General features: G+C 37.7%; 2 protein-coding genes and 1 long non-coding RNA gene across 9 annotated transcripts in view; 2 read left to right on the top strand and 1 right to left on the bottom strand.

Annotated features, from left to right (window-relative positions):
* ak7a (adenylate kinase 7a) overlaps positions 1–10,654 on the top strand; it is a 23,482-nt gene extending 12,828 nt beyond the window's left edge. Inside the window, exons 11-18 of the mRNA NM_001172565.2 lie at positions 1,663–1,791; positions 1,936–2,041; positions 2,566–2,694; positions 2,783–2,848; positions 5,519–5,716; positions 7,170–7,372; positions 10,324–10,482; positions 10,567–10,654. Coding sequence (NP_001166036.2) covers positions 1,663–1,791; positions 1,936–2,041; positions 2,566–2,694; positions 2,783–2,848; positions 5,519–5,716; positions 7,170–7,372; positions 10,324–10,482; positions 10,567–10,602 — 1,026 coding nt within the window. The 3' untranslated portion in view covers positions 10,603–10,654. The remainder of the gene's footprint in view (positions 1–1,662; positions 1,792–1,935; positions 2,042–2,565; positions 2,695–2,782; positions 2,849–5,518; positions 5,717–7,169; positions 7,373–10,323; positions 10,483–10,566) is intronic.
* On the bottom strand, positions 1,849–15,924 carry LOC141379521 (uncharacterized). 4 transcript variants are annotated; one of them, XR_015518107.1, is made up of 6 exons: positions 15,857–15,924; positions 14,014–14,092; positions 13,700–13,894; positions 5,821–5,929; positions 4,240–4,363; positions 1,856–3,335 (listed from the first exon to the last, which is right to left on the bottom strand). It is a non-coding gene; the product is annotated as an uncharacterized LOC141379521 (long non-coding RNA). The 4 variants fall into 4 exon arrangements; XR_015518108.1 differs by lacking the exon at positions 5,821–5,929 and having other exon boundaries at positions 1,849–3,335; XR_015518109.1 differs by lacking the exon at positions 4,240–4,363 and having other exon boundaries at positions 2,781–3,335.
* The window catches only part of papola (poly(A) polymerase alpha), a 26,192-nt gene continuing 18,001 nt past the window's right edge, over positions 15,344–23,534 (top strand). For 3 of the 4 annotated variants that reach the window (XR_015517525.1, XM_087296518.1, XM_087296517.1), the window contains exons 1-9: positions 15,349–15,522; positions 16,942–17,112; positions 19,350–19,416; positions 19,502–19,583; positions 19,696–19,805; positions 19,892–19,945; positions 20,040–20,151; positions 22,894–22,983; positions 23,354–23,492. Coding sequence is in view for 3 of the 4 variants with exons in the window: in XM_087296518.1 (XP_087152644.1) it covers positions 15,515–15,522; positions 16,942–17,112; positions 19,350–19,416; positions 19,502–19,583; positions 19,696–19,805; positions 19,892–19,945; positions 20,040–20,151; positions 22,894–22,983; positions 23,354–23,492 (833 nt within the window). In the remaining variant the exon portion in view is untranslated. Of the gene's footprint in view, positions 15,523–16,941; positions 17,113–19,349; positions 19,417–19,501; positions 19,584–19,695; positions 19,806–19,891; positions 19,946–20,039; positions 20,152–22,893; positions 22,984–23,353; positions 23,493–23,534 lie in introns of all 4 variants that reach the window. The other variant, NM_205758.3, reaches the window with a different exon arrangement.

Below are 23,534 nucleotides of genomic sequence, written 5' to 3'. Positions count from 1 at the left end.
TCGAGTACAGCAAAGAATGCTTCCAGAAAGCAGGTAAAACAAAATAAAAACAAAAAAATTAAATAAACAAGTAAATAAAAAGGTGAGAATGTGGTGAAAATATGGTACAAATTATGCAGCCGTGAGGGCTTTTCTTTTATTGGATTGCTTTTGAAAACACTGTCGATTTGTTTTAGGGAAGGGTGTAGTCCAGTCAGTCGATGTTTTTGAAAACACTATTGGTTGGGTTTAGGGAAAAGGGTGGGTCGGGTTATCGGTCTGTCGGTCAGGCAGTAAGTCAGTCAGTCGACAGTGGCCTCTGGTGGATTTACGCTAAAAGAGGAGGCGAGAATGGCACTCGTGAGAATTTTTGAGATCTGAAAAAGTGAACACAGCAGCCTCTGGTGGATTCGCGAAAACTGAAACTGCAAAAAAAAAAAAAAAACCTTACCTCCTAGGACGTATTTAGCTCTGTCCAGAAATGTATGCAGGGGTATGTGTCAATAATGAGCTTGGGTTGGTTTAAACACAGTTGTGTGGCAACAGTGTGTGAATACAGCCAGCCATAATGGTCCAAATTAATTAATTCTTTTTTTTATAATCACACTTGATAAAAACAGTCTGCAGAAACACTTTGATTGACATTTTCCCTGGGTAGAAAGCCCCACCCATTAGTGACGATCTCTCCTTCCATAGCATAGACAGCCCTGAGTGAGAAGCAGACGTCTGCTATTAGAGTTTTCACACTGTATCTGCCAAATGCCAGTAACTAAGAGGAAATTAATGTAAATTTATTGATGTAAATTTTGGAGTTTTAGGAAGCACACATGAACACTGTAGTCTCCTTAGAACTTTCAGTTTTTCGCAGAGATAGCGTTAGTCCTGTTTTGAATCTGGTATTTGTAGCTCGGCCCCCCCTTTTGAAAAGAGCTCGTTTGAATTTAAAGCGGCAGTCATCAAAATGGCACAATTTGGAACAAAGCCTAAAAGGGGCAGTTTTAAAGAGTTATAAAACATTATTTGTGGGGTATTTCGAGCTGAAAATCCACATACACACTCTAGAGACATCAAGCTCTTATTTTACATCTTGTAAAAAGAGGCATAATAGGTCCCCTTTATACTCAATTTTTCTCAGAATTTATTAAAATTAGTTTTGAACCCTCAGATTCTCAACAACTTATTCATTTATGGAAAGCTTATTCACTCAGCTTTCAGTTAAATCTCAATTTTAATAATTTGACCTTAATGACCAAGGTTACATATTTGTTTTTGTTCATTATATATATATATAGTCTATAACAGGGGTCACCAATCCTGGTCCTGGAGGGCTGGTGTCCCTGCAGGGTTTAGCTCCAACTTGCCTCAACACACCTGCCTGGGTGTTTCAAGTATACCTATAACAGCTTGATTAGCTTGTTCAGCGGTGTTTGATTAGGGTTGGTGCTAAAATCTGCAGGACACCGGCCCTCCAGGAACAAGTTTGGTGACCACTGGTCTATATATATATATATATATATATATATATATATATATATATATATATATATATATATATATATATATATATATATATATAATTATATATAATTATATATAATTATTTATATATATTTTATATTATATTAATATATGAAACCAAGTAATGTTGTTACAGACTCAAATTTTGCATTTACTTTCCTACAGCCCATAAAAATCTGTCTTCTTGGGCCCCCTGCTGTTGGCAAAAGCACAGTTGCAGAAGAGTTGTGCAAATACTACAAACTTCACCATGTTACTGTTGATGAAGCCGTCAGTGAGAAAATCAGACGGTTGGTGAGTGAGATACATATTTAGCACATGAGACAAAAACAATTGAGTTGAACAATTGATCATTTCAGTATGAACATTTTAATTCTGCACCCAAACAATGCACCGGTGAATGTATTTGAAGCTGACTTTCCAATGTGTGTTTTTCAGGAGGAACTGCTTGAGAGAAATGAGAAGACAGCTGAGAATGAGGAATTGCTCTCTGCTGCTGAAGAGAAACTTAAAGCTATAAAGAACAGCATGCTTCAAAATGGGGGTATGCATTCAATAAAAACTTACCGTATATTATCGTATGTCTAAAATAAGAGTAAGATTAATGCTACTTAAAAAAAAATGCTACTAACATGTTACTAAAATGGACAGTTCACCCAAAATTGAACATTCGGTCACCATTCATATATTCATTCATTTTTTTTTTGGCTTAGACCCTTTATTAATCAGGGGTTGCCACAGCCGAATGAACCGCCAACTTATCCAGCATATGTTTTAAGCAGCGGATGCCCTTCCAGCCTCAACCATCACTGGGAAACACTCATATACTCTCATTCACACTCATACACTACGGACAATTAGCCTACCCAATTCACCTATACCGCATGTCTTTGGACTTGTGGGGAACACTGAAGCACCCGGAGGAAACCCATGCGAACACGGGGAGAACATGCAAACTCCACACAGAAACGCCAACTGACTCAGCTGAGGCTCGAACCAGCGACCTTCTTGCTGTCATTTGTGTGTGAACTATCCCTTTAATCCAGTAGGTATTATGTTTTCTCACAGGCCAGTTGGACAACCAGCAAATCATTCATATCATAATGGAGAAGCTAAACTCAATGCCCTGCAGAAATCAAGGGTTTGTTCTTGATGGATACCCAAAGACTTATTCACAGGCTAATGAGCTTTTCCAAGGTCAGATATACTCCTTTCCAACAGCAAACTTTAAAATGGAAATATAAATGTTTAACATTTACTTCAAATTTTTTATTTATTTTTTTAGATGAAAACATGGAAGTGGAAGATGGCAGAGCTACAGAACCCAAATATAACAAAGTGATGATTCCAGGTTTGTCATCTCAGAATGTACATGTACACATTTCCGTTGTTTGATTTACACGATACAGCCATAACCCTCATGTTTTGTACAAATTGGTGTTAGTAAGTGTTTTTGCCCCATTGACTTCTATTATAACGACATTTATTAATTACAAAGCCTTGACACCATATAATCATGCATTGATTGTTGGTGGTTTTCCCTGTTGATCATTAGTTGGCAGCACATACCCTTTAGATCAACACAGGCTTATTGTGAAAACGTACCCCTGTATACATTTCTGGAGATCCTGAATTATGTTGCCAGAGCTGCGTTTCATCTTTAAAACGAACGCTACGGGCCGGTATGACACCACCGATGGCTCCTGTTACTTTTCATGCTACCAGCTGACTGCTTACCTCTGTGTGAACGGCTTATCCATTGTTACCAGTTTGCCCAGTAGCTCACCACATACGTTGGCGGACTTGAGAGGAGTTGATTGTGATAACAGGGTTCAAGTCTGGCAATCAAAGGCAAAAAAATTAAATAAACAAGTAAATAACAGGGTAAGAATGTGGTAAGATCTGAAAACATAGTAAAAATCAGGCCACCACGAGGGCTTTTCTGTGGTTTGGGTTTAGGGAAAGGGGTTGGTGGGTTGATCAGTCAGTTGGCAACGGCCTCTGGTGGACGTAAGTGAGAACAGCAGGTCAGAATGGTATTTGCGAGAGAAATTTGAGATCTGAAAAAGCACGGCAGCCTCTGGTGGAAAAAACAAACAAACAAACAAACAAACAAACAAACAAACAAAAAACAAACAAAAAAACAAACAAACAAACAAACAAACAAACAAAAAAACGTAGCTCCTGGGATGTAGTTTGTGCTGTCGAGAAATGTTTACAAGGATATGTATCAATAATGATATTGGACTGCTTTAGATAAACCTGTGCAAAAACGTTTCTGGCTTTTATATGGAGTTCTATTGAGTTTAACAGGGGTGTCCAAACTCGACCCTGGAGGGCCGAAATCCTGAATATTTTAGTTCCAACCCCAATAAGACAAACCTGAACTAGCTGATCAAGCCCTTTCTAGGTATACTAGAAACCTCCAGTCAGGTGTGTTGAAAGATGTTGGAGCTAAACTGCAGGACAGCAGCCTTCAAGGACCAAGTTTGGACGCCCCTGGAGTATAATAACAAATTATAGTGTGTGTGCATAAGTACACTTACTATGTTTATTTTGTAATGTTATCTTTTGTATTTCACATGGAAAAAATAATAGTATAATTTTCGAAAGATTGTTTTACATTTTTTTCAAGCCCCCAAAACTCATAAATAAGACTGTCCAAAATGCATGAAATATTTTAATATTTAATTGTAAGCAATGTTGTGCCCAAAAATGAGAAATCTCTTATTAATTACTCACACTCATGTGAATTTAATGCCTGAGGTCTTTGTTCATCCTCAGAACACAAATTATGATATTTTAGATGAAATCCTGGAGCTCTCTCATTCTTCACAGAGAGCAATGGTTCCGAAAAGTACAAAGTCTAGAAAAGGAAACAAAAACATGGTCAAAACAGTGGTTCGTCTGTAATCATACGAATCTATAAGAACACTTTTGTGTGCCAAAAAAACTGTAAATAGTACTTATTTTGCATATATAAATCAACACGCAAGCATTGCATTGCTTTAAGTAAATGCACAACCTGAGTGTTCTTATGCTGCGTGCACACCAGATGCGGAAGAAGCTTCAAGCACGAGTGATTTACATGTTTAGTCAATGAGTTGAGTGATTTGCCCAATTGACAAGCTTAACGGGTGTATCGCGTGTTTTGCGCAAATCGATCGAGTTCAAAAATCTGAACTTTAGCGGACATTCACGCCGCGTTAACCAATCAGGAGCTTGCTTTTGTAGGGGTGTGATTATGATGTAGTGCCTGTTGTTGGTGTCCTGGGGGAAAATCCTCCTGCCGACACTGACAACAGTTCATAAAACTGGGCTTGGTTCGGTTGGAAGCACCGCTGAAAGCTTCCATCATCCAGGTATAGTTTCTGGAGGAGTTTATTTAGCTCATAGACCTCGGTGCACCTCTGAATGGATTTAATGGACACGGCTCCAGACGTATCAATGCTGTTTTTCAGTGCTCCTAGAGCACATAAACACAGCTATTCTCTCAATAAAATTCATGTTAGCCATTTAGCAATGAAGCTAGAGTCACCTGGCAGACTGAAGAAGCCCTGCCCATGACGCGAATCTGTGTCTGTCGTGAAATGAATTCGATGCGTGAATGAAGCGGATTTGACATGCGAATGAAGCAATTGAACCCAAAAGTTCACGAGTCTATTTATGCGTGAAAAGCACGCTTTATCCTCACATAGAGCTTCTAATGAGCCACTGAAGTCACATTGTATGTTTTGACAATGTTTTTGGTTCCTTTCCTGGAATTTAAACATCTCAGAACCTAGCTATCTGTGGAGGATGAGAGAGCTCCAGGATTTCATTTAAAATATCTTCATTTGTGTTCGGAGGATGAACGAAGGTCTCGGGATTTAATCGACTTGAGGCTGAGTAATTAATAATAAAATTTTAATGTTTTGGGTGAACTAATCCTTTAAGACTTAAAAAAAAACACTTCTTGACAGAAAGCATTTGTATGTTATTGAAGTAAAGTTGATCACAACCACTGCCCTTTTCCCCACAGAGTTCGTCTTCTCATTGGACGCCACTGATGATTTTCTGAAAGCACGTGTTCGGAGCCTTCAACAGAATGTTGCAGAGATGAAACACTACACACAAGAGGAGTTTACCGACAGTCTTGCAAAATTCAGGCAGACTTTGGCAGAAGACGAGTCTGTGCTCGACTATTTCGATGAACTAGAAATCCACCCTGAACACATTGGTTAGAACTCAAACTCTCACTTTTACATTCACTTAACAAGATAGCACTCAATCAAACTGTTAAAGAGATAGCTCACCATAAAAGTTCTGTTAATAACTACATACCCTAATGCTGTTTCAATCTCCTGAGAGCTTCGTTCTCCTTCAGAGGACAAATGAAGATATTTTAGATGAAATCAAAGAGCTCCCTCATCCTCCTTAGACAGCAATGATCCTGAGACGTTTAAAGTTCAGAAAAGAAAGCAAAAACATTGTCAAAATATTCCATCTTCAGGGATTCAATCATAATATTATAAAGAATTATAGAGAAAGCCTTTGTGCGCATATAAAACAAACATAACAACTTTATTTAATGGTTTCGTCTCCTCAGTGTCAGTTTCAAAATAATTTGCATTCAGAAGACGAATGAAGGACTTTGAAAGAGGTTTGGAATGACATGAGGGAGAATAATTTATCACACAATTTTCATTTATTGATGAACTAATCATATAACATACCATTACAGTAACGTACCATTACAGTATATGATCTTCTATCCTACTGTTGACCCTGAATGTTAATATTTTGAAGAAAAAAGAAGAAAACATTTTCAGGCCCAGACAGAATATGAAGATTTCAACTGATTTCAATTCATGTTTATTTCTATAGCACTTCTACAATGTAGATTGTGTCAAAGCAGCTCCCGTCAGGTTATAGAGCTGGTCCAGTGTACCACAGCCTGGACAAAAACTGTATGGTTCCTCCTGAATCCTAGGTTTAACCATAATAATAATAATACTAATAATAATAATTAATTTTAGTAACTAAAAACACCACACACAAATTCATTTTTACAGTGCAAATTACATTTTTTGATCAACAAAGCACTGTACTCATATAAATCATATAAAAGTCTCACATTTGCATATTAGTCAATAATATTAATGAAATTTATATAAAATCTGAATAAGGTAAATATGCTAACATTTACATAAGTAAACAAACATACTCAATGACGGACAAAAAAAAAAAAGCAGATTTCTGTTGCCACTGATTTCTTGGGCCTAAACATTTCTCAACCTATTGATTATGTTTCACAGAAGAGGGAAAGTAGTGGGCAATTTGTTTAAAACAGACTGATCTCACAAGGAAACTTAACGTTTTACGTTTTGTCAGTTTAGTGGCTAATTCGTACGAAAAATGTACGATTTTAAAAAGGAGGCGTGGCACCCAACCCCACCCCTAACCCCAAACGTCATTGGGTGATGAGCAAATTGTACTAAATTGTACGAATTAGATCGTACGAATTAATACGAATTAGCCACTAAATAAAAAAGTTACGAAATGCCATGAGATTGCGCTGGTTTAAAACAATATGTGAATGATTAATGATAGCACAGTTTTCACTTTTTGATAAAATAATCGAACGTATCATTTTAAGAGCTGTATTTTTTTTTTCATGTGGTCATTTCTAGACTGTGAGAATGTGGCTGTGGTGGAGAAGATCATTAAGACAGTCGGACGGCCAATGAACTACGGTCTGAGCCCAGAAGAAATGGAGGAGGAGAAGAAGAGGAAAGAACATGAACGACACCAGCAGCTGAAGCAGGGGGAAGCTGAGAACAAACTCAGGGAGACCATGGAAAATGATAAATTTGCCAGTCTTTTGGAGGAATGGGTATATTTTTGCTCATACTAACACGTGCTTTACTTGCCATGCGGTGTACGGGACCTAAAACTGAGATGCTGTTTACACTAGTGCATTAACGACATTTTAGAATGAAAATACTCCTTGTGCAGACTAGCGCTTTAATTGTGTTTCAGAAAAACAATCCCTGTCCACACTATACAGCCTAAGGGCAGGGACACACCAAGCCGACAGCCATTGGGTTTTGTTGGTTCGTCGGTTAGACGATAGTTGGTTTGGTGTGTTCCACACATTGGTTCTCATTAGGTTAACATCAGAGCTCACTGGCCAGAGCTCATTCAGAGTGTAGAATTGGCTTCGGCTGAAGAGAGTGCTCTGACTGGTTATTTAGCAACAAATCAGAGCACGTCTGTGACGTTGTGAAATGATGCAGCAAGTAAACAATTCAAGCTAAAAAGGAACACAAGAGCCTAGCTGTAGTTTCACTACATTTCTTAAATATTTGCAAACGATATGGATTGTTAGATTATCAGACATATTTGTATGAGTGAATCTCTTTGTGGTGAGTGACAATTATGTCGCGTTTACACTTGCGTGTGGCAAGCACAGCATAGCAAGTATTTTCAGTTCATTCAAATGGAAGGAAATGAATGTTTATCAAGCACAAAACATCAGGAGCCAGCAAAACACTTTAAAAAATAGGCCAGGCAAGATGTTGACGTATGTTTATAGTAAATAAGTACACCACCACTAGTGTGCTGCATCCACTTGGATGATGTGATGGCAGCCACAGGACAACGGTGCCAGTGCGACACCACACATCAGCTATAGGGGAAGGGGAGAGACAATGATACAGCCAGTTTGGTGGATGGGAATGATTGGGAGGCCATAATCAGTAGGGGCCGATGGGACCAGGACACCCGAGTTACACCCCTACTTTTTACAATAGGTGCCATGGGATTTTTAATGACCACAGAGAGTCAGGACCTCGGTTTAACATCTCATCCAAAAGATGGCTCCCACTGACAGTATAGTTTCCCCTTCACTTTAGGACTCATTAGGACTCACACAGACCACAAGCACCCTCTACTGGCCTCACTACACCACTTCCAACAACAACCTGGTTTTCCCATGTGGTCTCCTATCCAGGTACTGAAAAGTCTCAGCCCTGCTTAGCTTCAGGTCCTGGGATGAAGGGTGATATGGCTGTGGCATGGTTTCTGTCATGGCTTATAATGATATAAGGCTGTAATATTGCCCTGGCCTACCCCAATTCCTAACCCCAAATCTCTAGTGTTTATTTCACAATGCGTGTTGTATTTTAAAGGAACGTAACTAACAAAAACCATTGCTTAATTCATTCATTCATTTTCCTTTGGCGTAGTCACTTATTTATCAAGGCTTGCCACAGATGAATCAACCACCAACTATTCCAGCGTATGTTTTACGCAGCAGATGTCTTTCCAGCTGCAACCCAGTACTGGGAAATAAAAAATCGATGCTTTTTAAAATGGAAATGCATTCATGTTAAAGACAGATGGGATTCTGCCATCCCTGCCAATTAGAATTAATATCATACTGTAACTCCGAAATACACTGTAAAACGTGATTAGTTAATTAAAACGAGTAAACCAATTGCCTTAAACACAACAAGTTGACTTTACAAAAAGAAAATAAACCCATTGAAACTTGGAACTGTTAAGTTGAGTACTTTTTTTTTTAAAGTCAACGGATCCAATTTTACAGTGTCAGACTATTTTAGCACATCTGTTTTCAAATAATTACTGTATTTATCACAATATTACATATTTGGTGCTTCATTAAGTCTAAAAAAATCTACAATTCTAGCCTGTATTAAATTTAGAAGACACACTGGAGTCTGGAAGAGCGGATTTATTTTTGTTAATGTCATTTTGCTAGGTACAGAAAAGCTGGGGAAAAAATTAAGTATAATAAATGCATATTGGAAAAAAAAGTGATTAGTTTACTTATATTTAAAAAAAAAAAAACATCCAATTTGCTTAATTATAAAAAATAGTCAACTTAACAGTTCCTAGTTACAATGGGTTTACTTACATTATTTTTGTTAAGTCAGTTTGTTTCTTTAAAGGCAATTGGTTTACTCGCTTTAAGTTACTAATAGGGTATATGCCGAGCTAGTGTTTTTCCCATACTGATAAACTTCCAGTGACCTGTTATTGTGAACTTTTTTCCATTTTATACGTTTTTTTACAGCATCAATGTTGTAATGTCATTAAAATACATTCAGTTAAATAAACTTTGGCATTCATTTAGTTGCTCAAGAGTAAAACGAGACAAAAAGCCGTTTACTCTCACGCGCCCGTCAGAGTTGGCAGGCTAGCGCAATAGCTCCATTCAATATACTGGGGTATAATAAATGCTCATATTATAAAGACGTTGCGGGGGGATATGTAATTTAATGCAGTGTTTCTTGTACATTCTGAGACCCACTTTATATCGGATATCACTCAGCCAGTGGAGATCGCTAATTTTTAAAGAAAACTGACCTTAAACGCGCCGGTTTTTGCACTGGCATACAGTTCGCCGGAAGCGCTTAACCCAGGTTACTGGCAAATTAAAAGTCCTTTTAGCATGCCTCGGCATATACCCTATTACTTTTTTCAGTGTACCAGATATTAAACTATTACTATAAATTACTGTAGTATTTTTTCAAATCACTGCTATCCTAAACTGCTCACATGCTCACCCATTCCTGTCAGATTGCATATTTATATATTCCTACAACAACACACTTTTCATGTTAAATACATAAATCAAATCGAGTAATTAGATGCTGTCGGAATCAAAAGTTGCCAGCCGACTGGAGAGTTTTGACAAAATGAACAATTCAACTCGTATTTGTCTCTTAGCGAGTGTTAAATTTAGGCTCTGCTTGTGTATGACGAATAACAGTTCTCTTTCCTTTGGAACAACTTTGTTTTGTTGCTCTCTATTTTCAGAACAGGAATACGGCTGAGGTGGAGAAGCAGGAACATGAGCTATTAGAGGCAAGATCTGTCCCCATGAGACACTACCTGATGAAGTATGTCATGCCCACTGTCGTACAAGGACTGGTGGACTGCTGCAAGGTCAAGCCTGATGACCCTGTGGACTTTTTGGTAAAATAATATTCATATATTGTGTTTTATTTAACCACAACACAAACATTTGAACTTACTTAGTGTCTCTTTACTCCATTTCAGGCTGAACACCTCTTCAGGAGCAACCCAGATGATTAGTTTAATCTACTGCAGTGATTAAGAATAAACTTACAATAGTGTGCCTTTGAAAGTGTATGTTGCTGGGTCTGGAATTTTTTTTACATTGAAGAATCCCCTCCTCATCAGCGGCAGATTTAGGTCATGTCAATTCGATTTAAATGATTTTTATTTCTATAGCACTTTTACAATGTAGATTGTGTTAGAACTGTTCAAGGGCCATGAAACCCCCTCATTTCAGCAGGGTGTTTTCACACCTCTACTTTGGAAAAAGTCAGAAAAGTGGGCGTGTCCAGCTTTGTTTAGGGCGGAGTGTCGGAGGAAGAAAAGAGACATCGGCTGTTTCTCAATTCCAAGAACGCAGAGAACGGACTTGCGTTCTTGTGGAGACCGGTCTTGCCAGGTGTCCTCGGAAGAACGAACTCAGGAGACCACGAGTACAGAGAACGCGTCCTTTGAGAAATGGGATGCTGCGTTCTTCCTGATGGTCACATGACCTTCACGTGTTTTAAATAGTAAATTATTTAAACATTACAGCATTCATACAACGATTTATTGTTGTCCCCCTCTTCAAAATATATACTTTGCATAAAAACATTATAAATATACTCTGCACAATATAAATAAAACAGATTTTCATACGAATTTCAGCAAACAAAAAACCCTTGTGTTTATTCCTTTATTAAGATGTTCATGGTTTTGTTTACTTTTACCGTTTCATTTAGGGAAACTCCTGATGTAAATAAGTGATATCTCTGAACTTTAATAATAAATCTAAATAAAGTTCTGCGCTTCCCACCTCCAGTCGCAATGACTTCTGGGACTTCCAGAGCGAGTTCGCTGCTCAAGTCTGCATCAGTGCGTCCTCGATATCAAGAACACATCCGGGAAGTTTCACGCGTCCTCCGTACTTGCGGTCTTGGGTATTGGAACTGAACTTAGGCAGCTGATGATGACGTTGCACGAGAACACGAGGACGCAAGACCGCTGAAGAACACATATTGAGAAACAGCCATGGTGTGGGATGGTCTATCTGGGCGCGTTGACTTTCAGAGTCAAAACACACACACACACACACAGGGGACAAAGTGACTGTGTTTACATGGACATCTGTAGTCGAATTATTTGCCAAATTATTAAATGGTGGACTTAAACTGCAGTTTGGCTCTTTCATTCAGGGAATTCATTCATGCCCCTCGCGACAAACGAGATATTTGATTGGAGGAACTGCTCTAAGCGTGAATTTTTCATGCAATGTTTGATACCACACGGCAAATGAGAGAAAATTTCCGCATTTCCTGGAAACTTAGATGCACTCGGCAGGTAGCGTCAGAAAGTTTGTTGCGTGTGTTATTCCGGTCACTAAATGCGGTGAAAATCCTACACGAGGTTAAAGTTTGGTTGTGGTGCTAACATGTTTACACTTGGTGCAATTGTTAACTTAGTTCGATACGAACAAACTGAATAAACAAAGAGCACTGGTCGCTCACTTACCAAATCTGTCGAGACAGGACAATCACCAGCAACTAGAGCCGCGTCTTTATTAAGAGAAGACTACAAGCGCATCGGGATCTCAGCGTTTGCAGATTAGAACAGCTGTTAGGTAAACAATGTTCCTCCTTAGACACGTAAGTTATTGTTGTCGAGCGTCGCGTACACTGTTAATCCACACGTGAGACTGAGCTCTCACAGAGAGAAAATGAAAACAAAACTTAACTGCAGCAAACTATAATAGCAACACTGGAATACACGCTATTATGTCATGGTCGTGATGCAGCTTCAAAAATTAGTTTCAAACCGGAAGTACGAATTTGCTTGAAATAACGCAAAAACAACCAATTTACACTTTTTAGTGAAATTTAGGTGACCTAATAGTGTTTTTAGCAGTGTGGGACACATATACGACTGTCAACAGCTCAAAAAATGTGTTTTGGTGTTTCATGACCCTTTCAGTAGTTTAGTTTAGTGTGGTTTAATTTTCACTGCTGAACGTTCAAACACTGAAGAGCAAATCAGTCCCAAACCAGTGGCAACAATGGCGAGGAACAAACTTAACCAATTGACAAAAGCGAAGGGGAAAAAATTGCCAAGCATCTGCTCAAGAAACGGCCTGGTCCAGGATTATGGAGAGCTCGGGATAAGGAAAAACAGACTAACGTAAGCGAAGATGCCATTCAATTTATAATGTCTTGTGGGAAGTTCTTTCTTTTTGTTTTAAAAAACATATATTTTCTTCTCCCAGTTTTGGCCTTCCATCCACCCTGAGATGTTGTTTTTAGGAACCAAAAATGGATCTTTGTGAAAAATGCATTGGATCAATATTAAAATGCTGTTTTTGTGTTGTGGTGTGGACTGTGAAAATGAACGGCTTTCGATGATGCATTTTAGTCATGTGACCAATTCAGCTAACATGGTGGATGACATTGTGAAGCAGATGCTTTGGATGCTGTTCGTTTTGACTGCTTTGTTATCAAAGATTATTGTCAGTTTTTGTACATGCTCCATATTGCCTCTCGTCAAAGGACATGGAATGTTTACTGGGAGCTGTTGTCCAGCTGCGGAAGTAGACAACAGTTGCAACATTTTGCCACAACGTTTCAAAGATACGTAAAATTTCAAAGAAAAGTACACTTGGCGGCCACTTTATTAGGTACACCTGTCCAACTGCTCTTTAACGCAAACATGGCCATGACCTAATGACATGGTCAAGACGATCTGCTGCAGTTCAAAGCGAGCATCAGAATGGGAAACAAAGGTGATTTAAGTGACTTTTAACGTGGCATGGTTGTTGGTGCCAGACGGGCTGCTCTAAGTATTTCAGAAACTGCTGATCTACTGGGATTTTCATGCACAACCATCTCTAGGGTTTACAGAGAATGGTCAGAAAAAGAGATAAATACCAGTGGGCGGCAGTTCTGTGGGCACAAATGACTTGTTGAAATACAATAGAGGTATGCAGAAGAGAATCTCTAAATGCACAACACGTCCAACCTTGAGGCAGATGAGATACAGCAGCAGAACATCAAAACGGTGCCACTCCTGTCAGCTAAGAACAGGAAACTGAGGCTACAATTTGCACAGGCTCACCAAAACTGGACGATAGATGATTGGACATTACCTGGTCTGATGAGTCTCGATTTCTGCTGCAACATTCGGATAACAGAGTCACCAGTGTGCCCATCTTCTGATGGCTACTTCCAGCAGCATAACGGGCCATGTCATAATGCGTGAATCCTCTCAGACTGGTCTCTTGAACGTGACAATGAGTTCACTGTACTCAATGGGCCTCCACAGTCGCCAGATCTCAGAGCACCTTTGGGATGTGTGGAACGGGAGATTTACATCATGGATGTGCAGCCGACAAATCTGCAGCAACTGTGTGATGCTATCATGCCAATATGGAGCTAAATCTCTGAGGAATATTTACAGTACCTTGTTGTATGTATGCCATGAAGAATTAAGGCAGTTCTGAAGGCAAAAGGGGATACAACCCAGTACGAGTAAGGTGTACCTAAGTGACAGTAATGACAGAATTGACTTATTAGGCAATCTGGATTAGTGTAGACGTAGCCTTAAACAATAAGCAGGCCCTTAGGAAATTTAAGAGCTCCCAATAAATACCTAGAAGTTTCAACATACTTTTCTATAATGTTTTGTATGGTGAGGGTCTAACAAATAGGTGGTGTCCCCCATCCCCCAATCATATATCAATAGAGCTATTAAACCAGATGAAGATTTAGTTTTAAAAACAAAATTGTTTATTTACTATTTTTTAGTTTGGAATGAATTGAATGTAGATATTGCATTAAAAATCTAGAAAAGAAGATTGAGTGATAAGAAAATAACAGCAAAATAAATAAAAACAAAATACATAGGGTGTATATTAGGCATGGGACGATAACCGTGTTTAAATACTGTGGTTTGGAAAAGTCAAGGTTTTAAAACCGTCAAAATTTTCTGCTAAAACTATCCCAAGGTATGAGTACGATTTTTTTTTATTTACGTTTAGTTTTTAGTTTTTAAGGACAACAGTATCTCCAGCAGAAAAGATATCCAAAGATGCCATTTTAAATGGTAAATCTGTGTTTTTGAAGCTAATGAAGACAGCAGAAGTCAATAATTTATTTGAAGAATCTCAGGGTTTCTGAAAGTTAAATTTAAGACTTTTTAAGACATTTTTAAGACCATTATAAATTAAAGTTTAGAATTATAAAGGACTAAAGGCTAAGGATTCTGTGAAACGGCTCAGACAGAAAAGATTTTTATTTGCTCTATCAAAAAAAATATATATATAAAATATATATATATATATATATATATATATATATATATATATATATATATATATATATATATAATTGCATACATTTAATTATATATTAATTATATATTAATATATTAAATATTACTTATTATATATTATTAATAACAATTTAATTTTTTTAAATTTCTTAGCAATATATTTAAAATATTGTATAAAAGCAAGCAAGCTGTACTTGTATCTATACACTATATTTATTCATTTTCTTTTAATTTATACATTTTTTACTACTACTACTACTATATATTGTGTGCACTGTTTTAATTATATATGTATGTTACTTTTTTATGTAAACTCTATAAATGCTTTGGCAATACATTTGCAATGCCAATACAGCAACTATTGAATTGAATTGATTAGAGAGAGAGAGAGAGAGAGAGAGAGAGAGAGAGAACAGGTTAAAAAACACATGACGCATGTCGGACAGCGTCAGCGAGGCATGCGTCATGGCGTCACTTCCCGTACCAATTGGCAGTTGCTGTTGCCGGAGCGCCATGTTAGTTCAAACAAAAGAAACAACTTAAATGCCTTAATAACAGTTCATGACAGGCTGGAAGACAATGGCGGAGTGTAACCTGCTTCTCAGCTTCTCTTAAGCCGGACATTTCCACAATGCCTTTGTAAGTATGTCGACGGAGCTCAAAGACAGTGTGTTGAAAAGCAAACGCGAGGTCCTGGGCCTTATGTCACGAATCGGTCGCAAACACGACACCCTAATCAAAACATTCGACGCAGCTGTGTAGTCGTTGGACTAGTTTTTGATGCATTCGTTTTGACAGCAAACATGTCATGAAGCATTGCTAATAACATGAATGAAGCAAAAACCGTCAGATGGAGAGGCTTAGCTCAGAGTAAGCGCTCCGGCTTATTTATATAGACTTTAAATCTGAAGCATTCAGAGGTTTGTGTACTTAGTTCAGATATGTAGTGCATATGTTGATGTGGGTCAGTCACCTTTTATACTAATACCCTTCACCGGAGCATTCAGGTGTAACGTTGTCTAGCGGCACAGATTTGAACGCATGGAGCTCTAGCGTTACATGATTTATATTTATCTTGACATTGCGTTTGCGCTCGCTAATTGCGCGAGACCTTGGGGGATAAACGCGAGCGGAGAGACATGACGTCATAAACTGATAGGCTGTTTTTCAATTTCAAGAACGCTGAGAACGTACTTGCGTTCTTGTGGAGACCGGTCCTGCCAGGTCTCCTCGGAAGAACGAACTCTGGAAAGCAGGAGAACAGAGAACGCGTCCTGTGAGAAATGAGATGCTGCGCTCTTCCTGATGGTCACGTGACCTTCACGCGTTTTTAATGGTAAATTATTTAAACATTACAGCATTCATACAACGATTTATTGTCTTTCCCCTTTTCAAAATATACACTATCAATAAAGGCTACAAATATACGTTGCACAATATAAATAAAACATATTTTAATACAAATTTCAGCAAACAAACACCCTTAATGTGTTTATGCCTTTATCAAGATGTCCATGGTGATGTTTATATTCACCGTTTCATTTAGGGAAGCTCCTGAGGCAAATAAATTATACCTCTGAACTTTAATAATAAATCTAAATATAATGCTGCGCTTCCCAACTCCAGTCGTAATGACTTCTAGAGCGAGATCGGTGCTCACGTCTGCATTGGTGTGTCATTGATATCAAGAACACATCCAGGAAGTTTCACGCGTCCTCTGTATTTGCGGTCTTGAGTATTGGAACTGAACTTACACAAGAACACGGGGACGCAAGATTGCTGAAGAACGCATATTGAGAAACAGCCAATGTTTACTTTGCTAGCGCATTGCTATTCTTTAGGTGGTATTGTCAACAAAAACCTCAGCTTTAATTCGATTGGAGAATGAAAAAGACACGACTGATGTAAAACGCAAGGTGCAGCAGGCGGTTAAACAAGGGCGCATAAGTAGCACGCGCAACGCTCGGTAGTAAATCAATCAAAAAAAAAATAGTTTCAGTACTACAGAATGTTTATAGCAAGTCTGACTTTTTTTTGTTGTTGTTCATTTATCTGCAGTCCAATTACCAGCCAGGTGCAAACTGCCCAGCCGACCCCAAAACATTATGGGATCACATCTCCTATCAGCTTGGCACCGCCTAAAGAGGCTGATCTGGTTCTCACGCGGAAGCTGACAGAGACTCTCCGACCTTTCGGCGTCTTTGAGGAGGAGCTGGAGCTGCAGCGCAGGTAAATAAGATGCACTTCAACAAATCAACTGTCTGTGGTTGCTCCACTTGAACAGCTAAAGGACGGGTGCTCAACCACGTTCCCGGAGATCTACCTACCTACAGAGTTCAGCTCCAATCCTAATCAAACACATACGAACCAATTACTTAGGATCTGAACTAGGGTTGTAACAATATACCGGTATGACGGTTTACCACGATTTGAACGTGCACGATTATCATACCATGAACAATTGCATATCAACGGTTTTAACCCTTAAAGACCGAGACAGCCGCCCGCGGCTAAAAATAAGTATTGCTCTTAAATGTTTAATAACTTTTGATCCGCTGATCCGATTCATACAATTCAAAGATTGGCATAAAGAAGAGAATCTCAGCTTTCCAGTGCTGCATCACATAACATTCGCAGACTTTCAGAGGCTCCGGAATCAGTGTGGTTACGTCATCAACATTTGACAACGCTGATTTGACAAAGAAACGCTCGTCACTGTGTCTCCGGACAAACCAGACATGATACATTGATGCATTGTCCCTCCTCCATGCCCAGATTGGTTCAAACTCGCTATATCACAACCAATAAGCATAGGTTTCGCTTTTGTTTGTGGACCAAGCTTTTTGAACAACACGGAATGAGAGATAGGCATACATTTATGCGCGGCTAAATAAAACGCAAAAAAAAAAAAAGTTTTGCATGAAATAATTCTCATACTAAGTACTTTTGCATGCACAGCAGCACAGAAACATGACAAAACAGTGACACAGCAAAGACGAACTGCTGCTCTTGCTGTTTTCAAAAGACGCAAATGAAGATGCAGCTGTTTGTCTGCATTTCAGACAACCATATCCAAATCCATATCGATAGACAACCATATCCATGCTGGCACATAAAACCTAAGGATGTTCCATATTGAATCTAGTTTCGTTATGTAACTATTCATAGTATAGTAAATATTTATATCTATTTTTTACTGAGGATTTGCACCATGTTTATTTGGACTTTATTTGGACTTTGACACATTATTTATTATTTTCTTATTTTTATTTGTTCATTGTAAGTGGTGTTGTTTATAGTAACTAAAAATATATTATTTGGAAAAAGTCAAATTTGCTTCACTGTTCTATTATTTTGTAACATTTGTAACATACCGTATACCGCGAAACCGTCAAACCGTGGTATTGTTTTAGACGATTATCATATCGTGAAAAATTCATACCGTTACAACCCTAATCTGAACAGCACCTGATAATCACAGGCTGGTCGGTAAATCGCTCCTGGGGTTCGTTCTTCGTACCTCACTTAAATGATCTAAAATGATTTGGCAGATCCTGGATCTTTTCATCTCGATAAGTGATCTCTCGCTAATTTGGTTCTTTAAACAAGTTCGCGAATCAGATTAGAATGTCTGGATGAACTGATCTGAGATCGCTGCGTGTGTTATGAAGGACAGATCTATCGATCCTCGAAATCATGATCAGCAATGCAACGATTGGCTGACAGCACAGCAGCGTAATGACATCATCTGATTAATATTCAATTATCCATGTGAGCAAAATTACATCAAATTCGCAGTAAACGGCTTGTTAAATATGACACGCAATAACCTTCCACATTTGTTGTGAGCTGCAGGCTTTACTCTTTCATGTGTCAAGAGTATTTATTATGTATTTCAGTGCATATCAATGTATTTAGTTCTACAGTTAAAAAAGATTTTCTTTAGTAGCCTTTTTTTTTTATCGCTGTATGGAATAACTGGATGTTTACAAAAGCATTTTGATATTGGTAAAGGCGTCTGCAACTTTTGTGAAGCATAACCACTGGCATATTAACTGCCAAAAGATCTTTATGTCTGCATTAATGTATTATTTCTTTTTTTAAAAAGTCACATATTCTGCATTTCTATTATCATACACAATTTGTACTAAAGCGATCTAAAAAGTTCATATCAATAAGTTTTCTCTTTGCACCACAAGGTGGCAGTCTTTGTACTTTCATTTCGAGGGTGCAGATTGCATAAGTCTTATTAATATATATATAACTTTATTTATTTTATTAATAACTATAACTTAATAACTCTCAGATCAGCTTTGAAGAACGAAACGATCCTGGATCGTGTCATCGTCATTATCCAAATCCAGCTAACTGAGTAATCCACGTACGAAGAACGGACCCCTGTTAATGATTTAGGCTTCACCAGATTGTTGTCTAAGGAGTTTGTGTGTGTGTCTGTGTATTCACAGAATCCTGGTGCTCGGGAAGTTAAATACATTGGTTAAGTTTTGGATCCGGGAAGTCAGTGAAGCGAAGGTATCTCATTGCACTTTTATTAATGAAAACTTTGAATTATTGAATAAGCACGAACAATAACTGTACCATTTCTTCATGTTTAAAGAATATTCCAGCTTCAGTGATTGACAGTGTTGGTGGAAAGATCTTCACGTTTGGATCCTACAGGCTTGGAGTTCATACCAAGGGTAAGTTTTTATTTTTATTTATTTATTTATATTATATTCCATTATATGTCCTTGTGTTTACGTCACAATCTCCTTGTCTGTATTAATATCTAGTTCTCCAACTTTATTCTAGGTGCTGATATTGATGCTCTCTGTGTCGCACCCCGCCATGTGGAAAGAACCGACTTCTTCTCATCATTTTATGAGAAGTTAAAAGAACAGGAGGAAGTCAAAGATCTGAGGGTATGCTGTATTTAAAGAAAATGTAAATAAATAATATGTTCTTGTATCTGTGAGGCTTACCAGTTACTTTGTTTTTTTCCTGCTAGGCAGTGGAAGAAGCTTTTGTGCCTGTGATAAAGCTGGCTTTTGATGGAATTGAGGTATTTTCAACATCCATGCATAAGGGATAATTAAAGTCAAATTAAAAGTGTTTCCTTTGTATATATTTCTAATTTGGTGATCTGTGTGTCTCAGATTGACATACTGTTTGCCAGACTGGCACTACAAACCATTCCAGAGAACTTGGATTTGCGAGATGATGGCTTACTGAAGAACCTTGACATTCGCTGTATCCGGAGTTTAAACGGTAATGGGCCGATGCTTCTCATTAGGGCTGGGTATTGACAGATTTCATGAGCGATTTAATTCAGATTGAATATTGATTTGTTTGGAGATGTATTGGGTTTAGTGTACGTCAATAAGTTGTCATATGGAAACCTGTATCAAGTAATTCTGTGTACTGTATAGACGACTTCATCAGGGGCCTGTTTCAGTAAGGAGGTTCAAACAACTCAGAGTTTAAACTTGAACTCTGAGTTGATTTACCGAGAGATTAAAAACTCTGAGTTTTCAGTTTCAGAACAGCTGATCTGAGTTGGGTCAATCAACTTCGAGTAGACCAACTCAGAGTTAAGCGCGCACACCGTGACTTTAAAAAGGCATTATCAATGGAGCGCAGACATTACGAGTGACTATGGCAACATCTTATAAAAGAGATCACCATTTCTTTCTCCAGCTGAACTTGATGTTCTCATGCAAAGTTATAGCAAATATGAGCGTATATATTTGAAAAGAAGCAACCATCAGTGAAGAAGAGACAGTTAGCATGGGAAAACAACTGCTCAAGTTAATGCCTAATTTCACTTTTTAAGTATTTAAATATTTAAGTATAATAAAATAAGTAATGTAATTTGTGACGTTTATATATTTTTTTCTAAACTTTTTTTTTATACATTTATTAGTTTTAAATGATTTAACAGTGCACTTGTGTGTCTGCCTTTTTTATTGATCAAGTGATAGAGGTACTAAAAATAATTTTTAGAAAGAATAATAATCCCATTAATCTAGTTACAGTGCATATCGAAGGTGAATTTAATTTAATTATTTATTAAAAAAGGATAAGCCATTCTCGTACAGTTCTTCTGTGTGTGACTAAAATGTAGGCCATAGCTATTTTTCCATCCAAATATATTACTTAAATGTATGTGCAAAACTGGAATATTGCATAAAAGATGCGAATAAAATTCCATCCGAGTCAAAGATAAAAAAAATCGTCACTTCCTGATTAAACTGGCACCAAATATCAACAGTAAAAACAGAATTTACTGTGGTAGAATACGCTGCGTCAATTAATTCTTTATTTAGCCTAATTAATGTACTTGCGCCTCGATGTCAGAAGACAATGCTGAAACACAATGAACACGTGGGGGCGTCTGCTATGAGACGCGGAGACTCTTGACACGCACCAGACGTTCGGAGGTAATTAATAATATACACTAATACTGAAACAGTTAAGGCATTTTAGAATGACTAAAACAATATTTAAGACGTGTTACAGTGTGCTCAGCCTGCTGGTTTGTTCATTTACACACATTTATTATCATATGATCATGATCTTTTTTTTAATGTACATACTGTAATTTGTTCAGTAAAAGTGTTTCCATTGTAGTTTATGCGCACATTTTCTATCGAATAAAAGTTTATCCTACTCAGTTATGCGCGTTTTTTATGCATATTTTAAAAAGTTATGTGCATCATGACCTTTATCAATCGTTTCTATGCACGTATCCAAAATAAGCATAAAAATAGGTGGGTGGAAACGTAAGGCTAAGGCGAGAAATACCGCTTCATCTTTAAAAAAGGGGAGGAGGCCGACAGAAACTCAGAGTTTAGAGAATAAAACCTGCTTCTGACCAGATTAGATTCACAGAGTAAGTTACCACAGTAACGGACTCTGAGTTAAAGTTACCTCTCTTTCAGAAACAGGCTTGACTTACCCTGCTTTCTCGAGTTTAACAAACCTGCCATTTTGAAACGGAAAACCCAGAGTTTCTCTCATTTCAGGGTTAAAATACTCTGAGTTTTCACTTAACCTCCTTTCTGAAACAGGCCCCAGGTGTTGCATTGCTGTAATATTGATAGTAAATTGAAATGCTCAAATTCAGTCACTATTATTAAAAAGTGTTATGCACAAACATTTTAATTGCACACAATATAAACATTTCGCTCGTTTCTACTTTTAATTTATTCAGATTTAATAGTTTCTACTGAAATTTAAACAATACCACAAGACTGTTGAATGTATGGTTCTGCTTAAATGACAAACGCTGTTAGGTGTGTTGCTTTTTTTTAAGAAACGCATTTCCAAAGTGCTTCCAGGGAGATCTAGACTGAATTACAGTTCCACATTACATTGCCATGTGATTCCAGTTGGCTTCAGCATTCAGATAACCAAAACCCACAAAGACCCTGACCAAGCATATTCGTGTATTAAACAATAGATCAAAAATAACAAGCTATTTAATACTTTTGGCCTATTTTATAGGCACAAATTGCTTAAGTATTATCCTGCTGAACACTGTTGAAAGATGACTTTTATTTTATAATTAATTATATAAAATTGTATTAAGTAATATGAAGTCATTTTGTAAGAGCTGTTAAATATAATTCAATGCGTTCAATTCTGTTAATGATTGTAAAACAAATAAAAAAAGCCAATAAAACAACCACATCTTGAGTCGAGACGCTTCATTTTTAGTAGTTTTAATGAAAGCAGCAGGCACAAGTATACTAAATAGAGTTGTCCTTCAATATTATAATAATTTCAATATTATAATTATTAATATAATCAATTATTTGTTAAATGTTATGCACACTAGTTCACCCATAAACAGAAGATACAGACTAAAAGATCTTGGTATGCAAGTATTGATATTAGTTCAACTGCATGATGTATTAAAATTGATACTGTCAGCCTAACCCTAAATCTTCTTTACATGTTTGTAATATTCTTTCTAATATTTTGATTTCTCACTGTACTGACATACAGGTTGCAGAGTCACTGATGAGATTCTTCACCTGGTGCCCAACATAGAGAATTTCCGACTGACTCTTAGAGCCATCAAACTGTGGGCCAAACGTGAGTAGACGTCTTGTCTGTCAGCACAGTTTGGTTTTGAAATGCTCCTCAATTGGTCTGATGTCAAAACAAACTTCACAATGACTTTGAATGACCTGCTGTGTGCGTGGGCTTTAGTGCAGTCAAAGAAAAGCAGCTCTTCAGCATTGTGCCTCAGGAGAATTCGTTCGGCATGCATTTGCTGCTTAGCAACCAGTGCACTCATGCGCACTATTTAGTGAAAAACAACACATTCTTGTTTGCCATCTGGCCTTTAGAAATACTTCATTTTGACCTAAGTCTGGATGTGAACATTTTAAACAAGTTTTCTGAGATAATTCTGGTTTACAAGCTGAGATAAAATAAATGACGTTATTGTTACATCTTGCAGGTCACAATATCTACTCCAATATCCTGGGTTTTCTCGGGGGTGTATCGTGGGCCATGCTAGTGGCAAGAACCTGCCAGCTGTACCCCAATGCTGTGGCAGCCACACTGGTCCATAAGTTCTTTTTGGTTTTCTCAAAGTGGTGAGTTCTTAAAGTTTTTGTGACACAAATTAGTCTTTTTTT

The sequence above is a fragment of the Danio rerio genome, chromosome 20 (genome assembly GCF_052040795.2).
Source record: "Danio rerio strain M-AB ecotype USA chromosome 20, GRCz13ab, whole genome shotgun sequence".
Classification (NCBI taxonomy): Eukaryota; Metazoa; Chordata; class Actinopteri; order Cypriniformes; family Danionidae; genus Danio; species Danio rerio.
Note: the sequence above shows the minus strand (reverse complement) of the source record. Positions and strands in the feature narration are given on the sequence as shown.